This window comes from Lolium rigidum, chromosome 3 (genome assembly GCF_022539505.1).
Source record: "Lolium rigidum isolate FL_2022 chromosome 3, APGP_CSIRO_Lrig_0.1, whole genome shotgun sequence".
Classification (NCBI taxonomy): Eukaryota; Viridiplantae; Streptophyta; class Magnoliopsida; order Poales; family Poaceae; genus Lolium; species Lolium rigidum.
The window spans coordinates 50,079,607-50,095,982 of record NC_061510.1 but is presented as its reverse complement, the minus strand read 5'-3'; the positions used below and the strand labels follow the sequence as shown (position 1 = coordinate 50,095,982).

The 16,376-nt window shown below is 47.6% G+C and overlaps 1 protein-coding gene across 3 annotated transcripts; it reads right to left on the bottom strand.

Annotated features, from left to right (window-relative positions):
* Nucleotides 1-6,877: 6,877 nt before the first annotated feature.
* On the bottom strand, nt 6,878-13,708 carry LOC124701582 (serine carboxypeptidase-like 51). Of its 3 annotated transcripts, none has more exons than XM_047233673.1 (13): nt 13,404-13,708; nt 12,405-12,557; nt 12,211-12,305; nt 11,479-11,586; nt 11,119-11,403; nt 10,948-11,015; nt 10,762-10,867; nt 10,501-10,628; nt 10,317-10,386; nt 10,185-10,235; nt 7,616-7,668; nt 7,399-7,543; nt 6,878-7,320 (listed from the first exon to the last, which is right to left on the bottom strand). In XM_047233673.1, exons 2-13 carry the CDS (start codon nt 12,535-12,537, stop codon nt 7,252-7,254), a joined length of 1,311 nt encoding a protein of 436 aa, XP_047089629.1. In that variant the 5' UTR covers nt 12,538-12,557; nt 13,404-13,708; the 3' UTR covers nt 6,878-7,251. The 3 variants fall into 3 exon arrangements, with proteins under 3 accessions (XP_047089629.1, XP_047089628.1, XP_047089627.1); XM_047233672.1 differs by having other exon boundaries at nt 12,405-12,548; nt 13,404-13,704; XM_047233671.1 differs by having other exon boundaries at nt 13,397-13,703.
* Between the last annotated feature and the right edge of the window lie 2,668 nt (nt 13,709-16,376).

Sequence of the window (16,376 nt, the reverse complement as noted above, 5' to 3'; positions counted from 1 at the left end):
ACCGCCTTGGATGCTCAAACTGATGACTCTGTAACAGAACACCGCTCTCCAAACCAGTTGTGTCGCAGGGCTAGCCGATTCCAACCAAATCGGCTCCCTAGAGCAATGACCTTTAGGGCGAGCTGCCCCCCGAGCCTTAGTGAAGGCGAACCAGACACATGTGCCGACATTAGCCTTAACTCATGACGTAGCCCCAAGCAGAGAACCTTCAAGGTGAGCTGCCCCCCGAGTTTCTTCAGTTCTTCCTGCGCCTTGCCAGTTAGATCGGCTCCTTTCCTTTGGTGGAGACATTCTGATGTGCTCCATCCTTGACCTGATCTGCACGTCCAGGCTGCTCTTGGCCTTGAAGAGAAGATCCGAGCTCTTATTTCTCTTGAGTCGATGGCCACGCACCGGCTTTTATATCCTTAAGTCGATGTCTGCTGCATCGGCTGTGCTCGAAAAATTTCGAATTTTCAGAAATTTGGCCGACTGGTGCATCGGCCCCCATACTCCAATACCCATCACCAAAGATGAGATGGGATAATTCTACTGCATATCCTTGTGTTCTATCCACCTGGGTGCCCCCGAGCCGATTCTCGTCAAGAGAATTGATGGTATCGGCTCCGTTGGATAACTTGTTGAACCCAGGCAGAATGGTGGGTGAAGATAATTTTGGCCGATTGCTGGAATCGGCCTCCACGTTGCTTGCTCGGTGAAGGTTTTGTAAGTTCCCTTCATAAATTTTTGGGGCCGATCACAAGGATCAGCCTCGCCACGTTTGCTCATCGATGTGCTCTTGCTACTCGCTCAGGCCGGTAGACCGAACCAGCCCAATCTCTGATTTTATCATGTTGGTGCGCTTGCTGTCGTCCACCTTGGATGTATCGTGTAACCGTGGAGCACTGAGCTTCGTCGGAAGAACGAGCACCATGTTTGTGCCAGCCGATGTTTCATCATCGGCTTTCCTTTGCTTGGGGCGCCACTCCATCTTCCGTGGACGACCCTCTTCATCCGAGGTCCGCTGAACCTTTGCCGCCAGATCAGGCCTTGCTTTCCTCAATGTATGCAAGTATAACCTCTCGGCTTCTTCCAGGCCGCGCAATCTTTGAACCCTGCGTTTTTGGGAACGGCTGAGTCCATCAGGGCACCACCTTAGCCAGTGGTACCTGTCTTCTTCTTCTCCCTCGTCTTCTGAATCTTCGAGATCTTCCAACCGAGGGGACTCAGCTCGTTTGCTCCGTGGCGGGAGAGGTCCTAAGCGCTCGAACACGGACACGTTGGCTGCCTCCTTCTTCTTCCGGTTGCATTCTGGGCAATTGCCGATTGTTGGCAATCGGCTCATTCCTGAATCCCAGCAGTGCCTGAAGAAGGGACAATTCCAGTGTCTGTCCTCGTCGCCTTGCTCCCTTGCCTTTCCCTTGGCACAACGCTCGTGCTCCTCCTCATCGCGATTCTGCCGACGATGTCTTCGGCTTCTCCGGCCGGACGAACTCTTTCATCATCATCGCTCGGACCGTCGGCGTTGGTCGTACTTGACCCACATACTTGTTGAGGAGGTGATCGAGAGAGGTCGGCGATATCTTATGTTCTTCACTTCTCCCTCCGTGACGTAGCGCTTGCCGTCTTGGCGGAGCCGATCGCGTGGAGCGGCTTCCTCTCGTATCTTTGCTATGAGAGCAGCTGCCCTCATCTCCATCCTTGCCAGCGTGGTGTCCAAGATCTACCATGTTGATATTGCACAGGAAACCCGGCCGGCACCCTGCATGGCAAGCATACTCCACCATGTTCACGGCGGGGAAGGGCTGGGTATCGACCTTCATGGCGTACTGGTTGAAAATTAGACGCCCGTTCTCTATCGCCGCTTGGATGTGCCGACGCCACACCCTGCGGTCGTTGGTGGCATGGGAGAGCGAGTTATGCCATTTGCGGTATGGCTTTCCATTCAGCTCTTGCGCCGTGGGGAATTTGAGACCTTCGGGTATCTTCAATCGCTTTTCCTTGAGTAGGAGGTCGAAGATTTGCTCAGTCTTGGTCACGTCAAAATCAAATCCCACAGGCGGGCCTGGTGGCTTTACCCATTTGCGGGACACGGGGGTTCCTCCCCGAGTCCACTCAGCCATTGCTACTTCTTGGTCTCCCGCAGGAACTTCGTCCTCCTCTCGCATCGACCAGGGCTACTGCACGCTTGAACTTGTCTTGGTACAGGTCCGGGTGGCGCTGTTCATATGCTGAAAGTTTCTTAACCACGTGCGCCAGCGAGGGATAATCTGCTTGGGAGGCCATGTCCTTGAGCTGTGTTGCAAGGCCTACTACTGCCAACTCGACTGCTTCCTTTTCAGTTATACGAACCGAATAGCATCGGTTCCTAAGATTCCTGAAGCGCTGGATGTATTCTGTCACAGTTTCTCCGCGCTTCTGACGTAGCTGTGCTAGATCGGCAATGCTAGACTCGGAAGCTTCTGAATGATACTGCTCATGGAATTGCTCTTCCAACTGCTTCCAAGTTTGGATGGAGTTCGGTGGCAGCGATGTGTACCACCCGAAAGCCGATCCTGTGAGGGACTGTGAGAAGAACCTCACGCGCAATTCATCTGACGCTGAGATCGTGCCCAGCTGTGCCAAATATCGGCTCACATGCTCGATGGAGCTGGACCCCTCTGACCCACTGAACTTTGTGAAGTCCGGGAGCCGATATTTGGGTGGCAGCGGGATCAGTTCGTAGCTGTTGGGGTACGGCTTGGTGTAGCCGAACGCTTTCCTTTTCGGCATCATACCGAACTGATCTTTCAGAATTGTACAAATCTGATCCGCTGTGATGGCTGAAGGTGTCGAACCCTGAAGATTCGCCGGGGTGGCATACTTAACCAGCCATGCTTGCTTTTCCGGTTCTAAGCCAACTGCAGGAGCTGGGCTTTGGAGGTTTGTCGGGGCGGCGTACTTAGCCAGCCACGACTGCTTCTCGAGATCGGCTCTCGACGTTCCTCCTGCCGTTCCAGAGGCCGCCGTTATTGCAGCCTGGTTCGAGAGTGCCCAGGCGTTGCTGTCCGGCACGTATGCGCACGCGTATCCGTGCGGGACCTCCTTAGGTGGCTCAGGCAGGAATTGGTAGTCACTAGGATCACCACCAATCTTGTAGACGACGTATGCCGCTGAGTTCAGCAGTTCCGGTGCTGCCCATGCGAACGGCTGGGGCTGGAGCGGCATCTCTCCTTTGAAAGTCCCCAGAGCCGGTCCCGACGGGGAGTACCGGTGACTCATGATTTCCTGGACGACGCGCGAGCGACACGCTCCAAGGTGTTCACCGAGCTCTCGGAGTGGCGGTGCAGCGAATGAGCCACCATGTAGTTGATCTCCTGCCGCGGCGACCTGGTGCGTTCTTCGACGGAGCGGACAGGTCCACTCCATCGAGCGCGCCTTCAGGTGTGAAACCCTTCCACCTGACGCCATGGGAGCGGGTTCGGTGGAAGGAGCCGATGAGTTCGGCTTCGAGGGTTGCCTTGATCTCGTCATGCTTCTTCTTGAGCTCATCAGGCAGGTCCTCGTACTTGACCGGAGTGCTTTCCGCCATCTCGGATGTAGATGGCGACGTGGTGGATGTTGAAGGTCGTCCCACCGGGCGTGCCAGAATGTGTTGACGTCAGAAACCCACTGGCGGGCAGAGACGGGCAACACCGTAGAGCCGGGAACAACTAGGGCTGCGGCTGGCCCTAGTCCCTCTGAGCGACGGCCCGCAAAGCCTCCTGGTCGCACGCACCGATGTTTATCACAAGGGCGTGCCACCTGACCTATACCCGGTCAGGAAGGTGTGGATGATGCCTCGCTTAGTTTCCTGCAGGGCACACACGTAAACGTTAAATACGAGCCTCGATCGGCTCTCGAGTTATCTCCGTGAATCGGCTCAAAGAGCCGATCCACCCATGATTCGGACGAGGTGTCCGAATATATGGTGGTCCCGCTTGATCAAGGTAAAGCTAATGAGATCTACGACGATGTGGGGTTTTCACCGCATAATCGGATCATCCTACTCCAGGTTGGGCCTCGCGGCCACGCACGGTGATCGTAAGCCGATCCTAAACAAGGCCTAAAAACCAACACGAGGTTGATCCTCGGAACATCCTCGCTTAGGGCCAACGAACGACACCCTACGTGCCGCTGGATCCTCCCCCTTTGTAAGGCCTAACTATTGCAGATATTAAACTAATCCTTGTAGAACAAGGAGCAATCGTAACGGATCAGATCTACTAAACTATGATCAAGCGGGGTGCCGCCCCTACGCCTAAGATAGGCGTAAGGGCGGCTAGACATGCAAGGGTTGCACTACGAAAGCATGTAACATGAAGAACAATGCTAACCCTAACATGTCTAAGATAACTACGTTGCTCGCCATCAAAAAGGCTTCGGTACGAGCAACGCATGAACAACGTGGGCAGGCTTGTGCTCGCCTAGATCGCAAGATGCGATCTAGGCAGCATGATGCTTACCGGTAGAAACCCTCGAGACGAAGGAGTTGGCGATGCGCCGAGATTTGTTTGTGGTTGAACGTTGGTTGTTGTTTATTCCATAAACCCTAGGTACATATTTATAGTCCAGCGGACTTTCTAATGTAGGCGTGCACCAAACCGTGCACGAGTAAGATTCTAACTTCTACACTAAGATGCGATCTAATATGTTACAGATACATGGGCAATTAAGCCCAACTTGGTATAAAAGGCCGATTCACGTATTTCTTCCATGTATATTCTTCACGTCCATCTTGATCGCGGCCCACCTCTGACTCGGTCAAATTCTGGTGATAACACCTGGCAAGGTGAAGCATTTTAGGACTGCCTAGGCCCTTGCCAACGCCTTGGCAGTTCCAGGCTAGAGCTCTCATGGCGCCCCTGGCGCCTTGGAGGCTGGCGCCGCTGCCTGTTGGTCCACAGATTCTTGACCGCTACTCTGAATTTCCTGCATATGTATCTGGCTAGGAAGATCACTGCCTGCAAATTGATCTTCGGTTGTAGCATGTATAGTGTTGACGGCTGCAGTAGGACGAGGAGCAAGATAATGAACCATGTTGATCCCGCGAGCCACTCCAGAAGGTTAGAAGTGACCGACACGAGAATCCTCAGTGCCCTGCGATTCCAAGGATGGCGAGTGGAGATCCTAATTGGCAATGTCTGGGGATAGTGGTTCATTGCGCGAGCTTTCCCCTTGAGCCATGGCGTGCACAGCAGCTCCCAGACCTCCGAACAGAGCGCACAGAATCGCCTCCGCCCACCTCGCCGGCGTTGCTGTCACGGCGCCAAACGGAAGCACCAGAGATATTGAGAGCGTATCCAGGAGTAGATCGGTTCATACCTCGAGCTTGAACTGGCGTTGGCGAATCCCATCGAGATCTTCGGCAGCGATTCCCAATCGCTGGACTGGAGGCACCGTTGGCCACCTGATTGCTCGGCGGCGCTGTTCTTCCCTGCTGAGGCCGACGCCAAAAGTTTGACGCATAAATTCCCGGGTGCGGCCTACCTCCAAGGATCCCTTCTTGCCTTGGATGTTCTTCTCCGCGATCTCCTTCTCCGCTTCGCTGCTGCGCTCCTCTTCCCGGCGACCTACCCGAGGCAGGATCGGAGCAGAGTCCCGCCTGAACATGATCTTGCCCAGCTCCTGATCCTCCATCACCTCGCCCGATCTGTCGGCGGCTCGCACTGGCAGAGATGCCGAGCGCAAGCCATGCTTGCGGGGCTCCATCGGAGGAGGCCAGCACCGCCCTCTTCCTCGGCGGGAGGAGAAGCGGATCCGCCGGCGAGGCCGGCCTTTTGGTAGCAGAAAACTGTGGAGGAAGCGGCTGGCGGCTCTGGTGATGAATGTGGGTAGATGGGTGGGAACGGCGAGGCAAATGCCTATTGTTCTCGGAGACATCGTCGGCGGTGTGTTCTCCAACTTGGGGTGGCAGAGAAGCAGTTATGGGAGGGGCGGCAGTGTCTCTGAAGTGGAGTTTGCCTGCAGGGGTTTGTTCGAATGAACTCTGCTGTGGGTGGAAGACACCTGTGATTGCTAGGTGTTTGGAAGCTGAAGGAGCTGTGGGGTCAGGACAGTTGGTGTTGGGCTTGGCGTTGGACGAGGCTTGCGTGGCCCAAACAGTCACTGAGAGTATACGGTAAAACCCCTTCCCGCTCTAACTGCTGAAGTGTCTGAAACGCAGGCTGGTTTTGCTGCTGACTTTGTATGTACTCAAAGTCCATCTCTTCTATACCTTTCTCAGTGTCTGGTTCCTCCTCTTGATCTTGATGTTGTAGAGAGCTGTCGACGGTGGCATGCTGACCTTGCTCTCTATTCCCACTCAGTTGGACTTGCTTCTCCACGTGTATGCTGTGCATGTCGCGAGTGTGGCGATCAATAGTTCCTGTAGGTGTAGGTGTCACCACTACAGTACCTTCTTCCTCACCGCGTTGTGTCGCCATGGGAGCTGCTGCTCTGGTTCTTGCTGTCTCCATTCTATTCATGATTTGTGCTGCTGCTGCCTCAGATAAACGTCCACTTCTTCCTTCTTGGGTCGAAAAACATTGTTAAAAGTGCTCAGCTCAGGATTCTGAAAAGTGCTAAACACCGGTTTTCTCTGAACCGTCTTGTCCAGTGGAATCTGCGAGTCATCAATAATCCATGTTCCATACACCACACGCAACCAAGACGGAGCAGAGCATTCCGCACGATGGAGACTGGAGAGGGCGTTGGCAGCGACCCTTCGCCCGGAGAAAGGAACCTAAAGCTGGAGAAATGATGGTGGCTGCTCGCTCGCCACAAACCGATGGTGAGATCATCAGCGCAGCAGACCACTATGTTCACCAAGAGACTGGCTCAGCCTGCACGCACGTCAGGACCATCGCCATATTTTGTTGCACACATGTGCAACAACCTGTGAGCAAGATGGCGGTCGCAATTCTGTCTTCAAACTAGTATCGATCCATGGCTACATAACCAGAACGCATTGGGTAACCAGCTGTGATGTGGCAAATTTGACAATGTTGAGATACACATTCTAAACCAAAAGATACTTGCAATCTGGGGAGTGTCATTCACCAATACCTGCACTTACTGACTACAGACATTAATGCGCACCATACAGGTCCAATGCACCACCTGAATACGTGGGCAACATATCAATAGTTACGTCTTCAGCAATGTACTACTGCCTACTTGATACTAGTTCGAGCAGCAGTCAAAGTTCCAAGGCCTAGGAGTTCACAAGGTCTCTCACAGCACGCTTTACTCCAACTTCCGTACGAGTCTTTTCTACTTGCGTGATGAATGAGTTATGTTACCAATCATCTTTAGTGCAGTGTCAGGTTGGTCAATAGGCACCTGTAGAGAGCACATGCAAGTAACACTTTAGATTTGGCATTCAATCTACGAAATACATCTGATGGTACTGAGGCTTACGGCGTGTCCAGCTCCAAGGATCCAGTAGAAGTGCAAATTCTTGAACGATCTAACATACGCCTTGATGGGGCCAGAACAGTGCCCTGAAGAGTCGCAGTTCCAAGGCTGCCTTGACAGGTTCAGGAAGCTCTTCAGGCCATCCCATCTGAAAAAACATAATTAAGTTAGAACAAACATGTTTGAAATTGCACAACATAGGCAAATCAAGATGTCTTACTTTAGCTTTTTCACCCATCCTTCTACGCCAATCGTCGAGCAGATCACATCCAACTTCAGAAGATGAAACACACTTTATTCATTCATGCTCAGAAAATATACTAAATTCAGAGATGGCAGCGGTAATTACTAACTATTCTTAAGATCTTTTTACCACCCCTCCTGCAGGTGATTGCTTGGAGGAGCTTATGATTCTGGCTTATGAAAGATTTCACGGCTGAGAAGGTCACGGCTGAGAAGGCCAGACCCGGCATGTCGGTGAAATTTTAGTAGTGCTACTGGGAAGCTGGTGAGGGGCACGGTTAGGGCTGAAGTGAAGGTACTAAACAAAATTGCCATCTTGGATGATTGGAATAAAACCAACATGTTTTTGATTCAAAGGTAAAGAATCTGGATTGCTTGAAGATCTCTGTCCAATTATCCTTTGCAATGTTCTTTACAAGTTGATCTAGAAATAGAAAGTTTTAGCAAATAGACTGAAGCTGATTCTTCCAGAAATTATTGCTCCTATTCAGTGTGTGTTTGTTCTTGGGAGGTCAATCACTCATAATTCCTTATTAGCTTATAGAGTCACAAATTATATGCAGAAGAAAAGGTCCGGTGTTGAGGGTGTGGTGACACAAAAACCAGATGTGAGTAAATAAAACCTATAAATGACCGAGTGGAATGGCCTTTCCTTAAGAGAATGATGGAAAAGAGGTTTCAAGCAAAGATTGTCCAGCTGATTATGAGGTGTGTGACAACAGTGAGATACCTATTAAAATTCAATGAAATAATGACGGATGAAGTTATTTTAGGTAGAAGCCTTCTACAGGGCATTCTCAAATTTATTGAATAGTGCTGAGCAGAATGGGGTTCTGGAAGGGATATGGGTGTGCCCAAATGCACGAAGCTTTAAGAATCTTTATGAAGTTTGCTCAGAGCAGACAACAAATAGGGACAAGTCTGCTACAGGATTCAGTAAGAATATAAGCGTCACCGAAAAACCATGATGATGAACAGTCTTGGTGTGAGAAGCGGAGTACATACCTGCGCAGCGGCTGGGCTTGCTTGTCCATGTGGGGAGGTCGGGAACTAGAACCTTTGCATACAGAAAAAAAACACATTTTGATGGACGATACAGGATGTGTGTGTGTGTGTGGGGGGGGGGGGGTTCAACAAGACTTGTACACTTTCAACTTAGCGATGCCAGCGAAACAAGGATGGAGGCTGTTGACAACTTTGTGTGTCCAGGTACTCAAAGCAAAGTACTACCAGAACTCTCATGTGATCAGTGCTGAGGTAAATGAGGGAGCTACTTGGAGAAGAATTATGAGAGGAGTAGATGCTCTGACAAACGGAGTAATCAGAAGAGTAGGCAGTAGCATGAAGATCGACATATAGCAAGACCTATGGGCTATGGCTACCTTGGGACGAATATCGCTGGTCGGTCACACAGTCATCCAGAAGGTGTAACCCCTGACTGATCCTATTACAGGTCAGTGGGACGAAGCACTAGTAAATGACATCTTTTGGCTGATGGATGCGAGAAGTATTATGGCGCTACCGTTATGCGAATATTTCGAAGATGCGTGGGCTTGGCACTATGATAGAAAAGGAATGTTCATTGTTAATTCGGCATACAAGATGTAGCGCCAAATTCAGTCGATAGCAAATAGAGTGCAGCCAAGGGAGAGCAGAATCCAAGGGCTAGGGTTCAATTGGCAAAGCATATGGCGCCTGCATTGCCATCCAAGGTCCAGCAATTTATGTGGCTAACAACCTCCTAGATGGAGTATAACAACAGGCATGGTGACATGGTGTTGACATCAACACGATCTACCCAATGTGCCAGCGGCTAAAAGAGGATGGATGCACCTGTTCCTGAAGTGCAAAACTGTAGAGCCAATCTGGTGGAAAATGGAGATAGAACATGATGGGAGAAGCAGTAGGTGCAGGATCTGGGCATATTGCACATATACAGGACCCATTGCACGCTCAAGCTGAAGCCTTTCTCCGAAGTATGTGCAGCACAGAGATGGGGCATGACACGAGTAACCATAAAGATGGATTCTATTATTCCAAAGCTAGTGGTCCAGGACACTGACCAAGATAGGTCCCTCAATGGCGCCACGTTCCGAGAGATTAAGTTTTTTTTGCTTGTTTCAACCTTTTCAATTTTAGCATTGTTCATTGCACAAGGACTTGTAACGGATTACTCTAGCGAATGCATGGTGCAAGATTAGGCCATGTGTATGGACAGATGATGCGCCTGATTTTGGACAAGATGAAGTGCCACGTTCCGAGAGGTTAAGTTTTTTGATTGTTTCAACTTTTTCAATTTTAGCATTGTTCATTGCACAAGGACTTGAAACGGATTACTCTAGCGATGCATGGTGCAAGATAAGGCCATGTGTATGGTCAGATGATGTGCCTAATTTTGGACAAGATTCAGCCACAACTGATTTTGCTGGCCGTACCAGAAACTGGAATAGTAGATATTCCAGCTAAAAAGAAGATATATAATCTGACACTCTTAGAATTCCAAGTAAAAATCGCTGATAATGTCACGAGAAATATTTTCTGCCCACCTGTCCGTTGTATATAGTCACATCCACACCTTGTGATAGCAGCTCATCAACCTGCGTAATGGAATGTATCAGACACCACAAATTACATCACAGTCAAAGAAATTACATAAGTTGAGTCATTATTATTTTTGCCTCATTGATTGCTGGTTTCATAAAGGTATTAGCCATCGCTTTGTAGACCGGAATTGAGACCTGCTGCCAACTGCAGTTCAATTGAAATCAAATTAATTCAAGGAGGGCAGTTTTATAGACAAGAGGAAATATATCAATATAGTGGCTTAAGACTTTGACATATATAGAAGGAGATGACACTCACATGAGATCCTTGGGAATGATCTTGAGCTTTCTTTTAATGGCCCCATTCATGATATCGTCGATGGTGTTGGGAGCTGACTGAGCCAATAACGAGTTCATGTTGGATTCAAGCAACAAATTTTCCATATTCTGCAAAAAGGTCATGCAGGTTTAGCAATTTGTGGTGAGTACTGGGAAACACTTTATCATGAAAAGAATTTAATACTTAATAGCTGTAATCTACACAGTGTTTCATACAAAGTGGTGGTTATTGAACACTTACCACGCTGTCAGTTTCCGAGTCAATTAAATCAAGTAAGTCGATCCAAATCTTTCGAGCTGTGGCAAACTGTCCTAATGCCATCTCCTCCTTTAGCTTTGCTGCCATTCTGGGGAAGAAGAATAAAATTAGTGCTCACATGCGCATGCCTTTGGAAATCAAGGTAAATTAGAGGTAGAAAACTCTTACTCAGTGGCAGGTGCTACTGCATTGTCAGTTAACCTTGACATGCTGTGCAGCAACTGCGCATACGAGAGCTGGATGGAACCAAAGCACTGGATGAGAACAGTTTTTTGCAAGAAAAAATGGAACTGACTTGTCCATTAAGAGACTCCAAGAAACTAAACATGATTTCCTCACCGCAAAATCATCTGGCGAGATCCAGCTGTCACCGAGGACAACACCGCCAAGTGTGAGCTGAAGAATGCCACTGTGGATGGCCCTTGACATGGAGATACCGATGATGGCAGCAAGCTTGCCACCATAGGACTCGCCGACCAGGAACAGCGGGCTGCTCTGCAGGGTAGGTATCTTCTTGGTGAGCGCACTTACGAGCTCAATGGCATCTGCTGCCACCTGCGAGTCCGTCGTTGCGATTACACTTGGGTCTTCCGTGTAGCTGTACCCAACGCCCACCGGTAAATCCTGCGTGCCAACATACTCGTTACTTCCAACACAAATGACCTTGAATGGTATGTGATGAAGAAACAACTCACTGACCACAAAGATGAGATCGGCCTTCTGCAGCCATGTTGAGTTGCGTTGCTTCAGGTTGGCGTCTAGCGGCCCGATCTCTAGGAAGTTGCCACGCCCGACAGCTGACCCTCCCTGTAAGAACACGATGAAGATAATGTTAATTAATACTTTGTCATCGACCAAAGAAAAGAAATGGCGAGCTACTTAGCGGTAAAAGATGACTGTTTTAACATTCTTCTTTTTCTTCCTATGGGGAGTGAAACTGAGTGTGTGAATCAATATTTTCTGTTACGATGGTGCTTCAAAAGCATCCTGACTAGAGATGTGTTATTACACATTGGGGGTATGTGTGAGGAAAAATGTTTATTGTGTGGTGATGACAAATCTATTGATCATTTCTTCTGCTTCCCGCTGGCCAAATATATTTGTAATACTGATAGTTGTACTTCAGTACTTGCGGTTTCAGAAGTGTAGATGACTGTTTCAACATATGGTTGGTCCAGTTTTCAGGGCGGAAGAAGAAAATGATGATTTTGCGGTGGTGTTGTGATGTATTTGGAAAATGATAACCTTCCAGGATGGATCCAAGTGCTAGGCTGAGAAGGAGAGGACTCCCTGTTAGTTTACTTTTCTGTTCTTTTTAAATCATGTTAAACTAGGATCTTGTGGTGATGCAGTTTCTATTAATGAAATCGGAGTGTATGTTGCTTCAAATAAGAAAAGACTTAGGAGTGATAAAATATAGCAGAAACGTACCGGGCCACCCTGCAGCCACAGGATGGTCGGCCATGGCTTCACCAGCGACGAGACCCTTTGCGGGCTCTTGTAAAACCACCAAAACACGTGGGCCTCTGCGCCAAAGTTCAGAGTTAGACTTGTGCACACAAAAAATGCATAAAACATCGAAAGAGTTTGTTGAGGCATAAGCAAGAGGGCACTTTGGTACGTACTCTGCTGTCGTACCGGCACGTAGCCCCACTGCTCGTTAGCATCGCCGGAGCTAGTGGCGGCAGCTCCTTGTTGCGCACCGTGAAGAAGGAGGAAGGACAGGGCAAGGAACAGAGCAGAACGCTGCAAGTCCATTGTTGAGGTGCCTGAGATAGCTGGAAGAAAATTTAGGTAAATGCCCAAAATGTTGTAGCATATATCAATAAACAAAATGCAAGAGAATAAGCATGCTATTATGAAAAATATAAAGTTATGTTATTTGATGGTCGTGGTTGAACCACAGTGTTCATGAGTGAACCTGCAAAAAGTTCACAAGGCCGGTATGAGAAACTGGATCCTTAGAAGGACAACCCAAAGCTTCGGAGCTACATCTAAATTTCAGTTGCATGAGAACAGTAAAGGATGGAGGAAGCAAAATGTCTGTATTTTCTGGATATTAATTAAGTCGTCCTCAAGACGTGCCATGCTGCATTGCTAGAAGGTGTTGGGTGAATCATGGATTGAGCTTAGTATATTATTCTGATGACTGAACATACATTATGCTTCCCTTTTTAACCCCTTGATGGTACCTTGTTGTTGTTGTTGTTGTTGCCAACAGCACCTAATTTCGTTTTCTTTATTTGCTTACTGGATTTCAGTTGATGTAGAGCTATAAACAATACAGTCACTATTCAGTAGGGATTTCCTTGTTAGGCGGATCCTTTAACTGTGTACTGTAGACAATATAGAAAAGGAAGCATGACTAATACTAATATTTAGTGCCTGTTGGAAGAATAGTTGAGCGAGGCAGACTGTACAGAACAAGAAAAGCTTTCAGTGGCTGCACCTAACGACACAGAAACGACAGCGCAAATTCCACAAAATTAATATCCTGTTTGTAAAAAAAATTGGCAGTCAAATCAAGAATACACGGATGAATCTCGTCAGCCTGCAGGTGTGTGTGAAATCCGCCCCAGACATAAATAAATATGTTAATGCGGGTGTCGCTGCTCACCGGAGACCTAGAAAGCGGCAGGCGACAGTGCGGACCAGGCCGGGGCCGGAGGTCTGGACGACTCGATCAGTCTCCACTCTCCAGCCAAGCCGATCCGCCGTCGATCTGCTCCCCGCCGGATCCCTCGCGAACAAAGGCGATGCGAAGGACAGGAGGTGGGAGGTGGGAGCGGCGGGGGAACGAGGTGGGAGGTGGGAGCGGCGAGATGCGCCTCGCGGTGCAAACCCTAGCGGCTGGCAAGGGGAATGGAGGAGGTAGTTCACGGAGGGAATCAGCTTTCTCTTTTCATCAGCTCGGGCCTCGGGGGCAGCCTCTTTTCAGCTCCCATAAGCCAACTGCCCACTGCTACACGACCCCATTGTCGTCTACTCCAGTCTCCGGCCAGAAAGAAATTTCGCCTCTGTTTTGTAGCGGGAACTAGCATACTGACCTTAATTTAATTAGTACTCAACCGATAAGCAAAGATCGAGGCCCAAATCCAAAACTTATTAGCCCACGAACCCATGAGATTTCTCTTTCGAATTAAGGCCTAAGGGGGTTCTATAGGGCCAGCATCCGGTCACAGGCCCATAATCATAATCATGTGATGTAAAAGAAAAAAAGAAAATCATCTTATCACAAATAGTATATTACCTAATTTAGACAATATCTGCATAATCATGTCATGTAAAAGAAAAAAAATCCCCCGCGAACAAAGGCGACGCGAAAAAGCACCCGCACATTTTTTTTAACGGCTACGCGTCGCGTAGAGTTTCTTGACCTGCGCTTTCCTAACGAAGCATCGAACACGTTCCTATAATATACTGCTCCTTCTTTCTCCTATACCTAATTATTCAACAGCATGCTTGATTGTACATTGTCTGCAACAAATAAATGGGCGAAAGCGAGTAACAATTTTGTGAGAGGATAGAGTAGTTACTTGGCATACTCCCGGCCTTAATCTTTCACCAAATATATTTATTCATATACAACAGACTCACAACAAGACATGTTGGATATTGAAATATAAGAAAAAACTTGCATGCAACACACATGCATGAGGCACCTCAAACAAAACACAGTGTGTGCTTTCTGCTGCTGGTCGTTTGGACCCTTAGCTGCACTTGGGGCTATTGGCAAAGGCGCTTGCCGGGAATGACTTTGCCAACGCCTGGGCCTGGATTGTGAGCTGATCACCGACACGCTCAACCGTGTTGAACCCAAGCCACTCAGATACCGCCTGAAACCTAGTGCCATACACTTGGGTTAGGGATCCGGATTTAATTACCCCGCCGACCTTGCTTCCATACCGAAACTTGTATTGGTCGCCGCCGATTGGAACAAAGAAGTTGCACTCGCCCGGAAGTGTCACCTCTATAGTACCCTCGTGGAGCACGTATGATTCCACACCAAGCGGGAGAAGACCCCGTGGCAAGTTGTTTTGCTCTAGGATGTCGTACGCAGTCACAGTCGTACCATCTATCGTTGAGTTGCTTGAGGTGGATGAGGCGGCGTGGAGGATGGAAGCTATGAAGACGAGGAGCGAGTATATGTTGCATGGCCATGGCTTGTTGCTTCGATTGCGCAAAGTTTATAGTCGATATATATCTTAATATGAGGGCTAGGATAGTAGTATATATAGTGCACTGAGGCGGAGGCATCTGCCCTATATATAGGCCGCCCACCAAATCATAAACAATCAAATTATTATCTGCATAATTAACATTCCATCAAAGTGTTCCTCAAAATAAAGAAATTAATTGTCCTATTGAATCAAAATTTATTGCTATAATTAAGCATTCCTTACTTAGTCATTTTTCATACTCTAAAATGTTCCCTCAAATCAAGATAATTGATATGTACTAAATAAAGAAAATTGAGTACATAATTGGTAGAGTGGATTTTCTTTTGAAACTTATGTATGTACACCGGAATCCAACTAATTAAGACTTCACAAAAAACAATTTTTAAGATTCAAATATTTAAGAAACTAGCAGACACTAACCTTAATTAGAATTGAACTGATAAGCAAAGATTGAGGCCTAATCTCTGCAGAACGGCCCAAATCCACAACTTAATAGCCCACGACCCATGAGATTTCCTTTTCGAATTAAGGGACCCGGTTTCTATAGGGCCAGCATCCGGTCACAGGCCCATAAGCATAATCATGTGAAAAAAAATCCTCTTATCAAAATATGTATTACGTAATTTAGACAATATATCTTCACATATCTATAAATATGTTCACGTAATTTTCAGAAATACTCTCTTATGTCAATCCATAATAAGTACTAGCAATGATCGCGCCAGTATGGTGCCCTCATGGAAAGTATGCGCAATAACATGAATGCATCATATAGACGGTAATATGTATAATAAACTGAATTAACTAAAATCTTGAGTGGGCTAGTAAATACACGTGGGCTTGTACTACTAGTTAGCATGCGCGTGCAACACACGTCTCGATTAATATAACAAAATCACAACACAACATATATAATAAGCTTCCCAATTGCATATGGCTTTTTAGCAACCCAAGTTTATGGTGTAAGTGGTAACCGCCTTACATAGTAAATGGGGCACTAATTGTAATAATAAAACACAAATTGTAATGAACTTGTGATTCACTCAAAAACACACCAAATATTGGCTTTGAACTCCACCTCTCTAGGACAGTTTCTACTACGAATTGACCAACAGCACACTTCGTACTTTATATAAAAAAAATATCAGTAGCGTACTTAGTTGAACAAGTATTGACATTACCGCAAGCAAACACCTATCGTTAATTATGTCATTTCCCATGATAGGAAGCAAAATAATAACACTGATAAAAGCCACTGGTATGTTCCACGAATCAGGTGCTCTCTGACAGCAACAGAAAAAATTAGTGACCATTACATCCTTGCAGAGATATACAGTTAACATGTAAGATTAACAAAATATTAGTAGCACGGCAAAAGTAGTTAAATCTGTCTTACAAGGTAGCTATTACATCTAT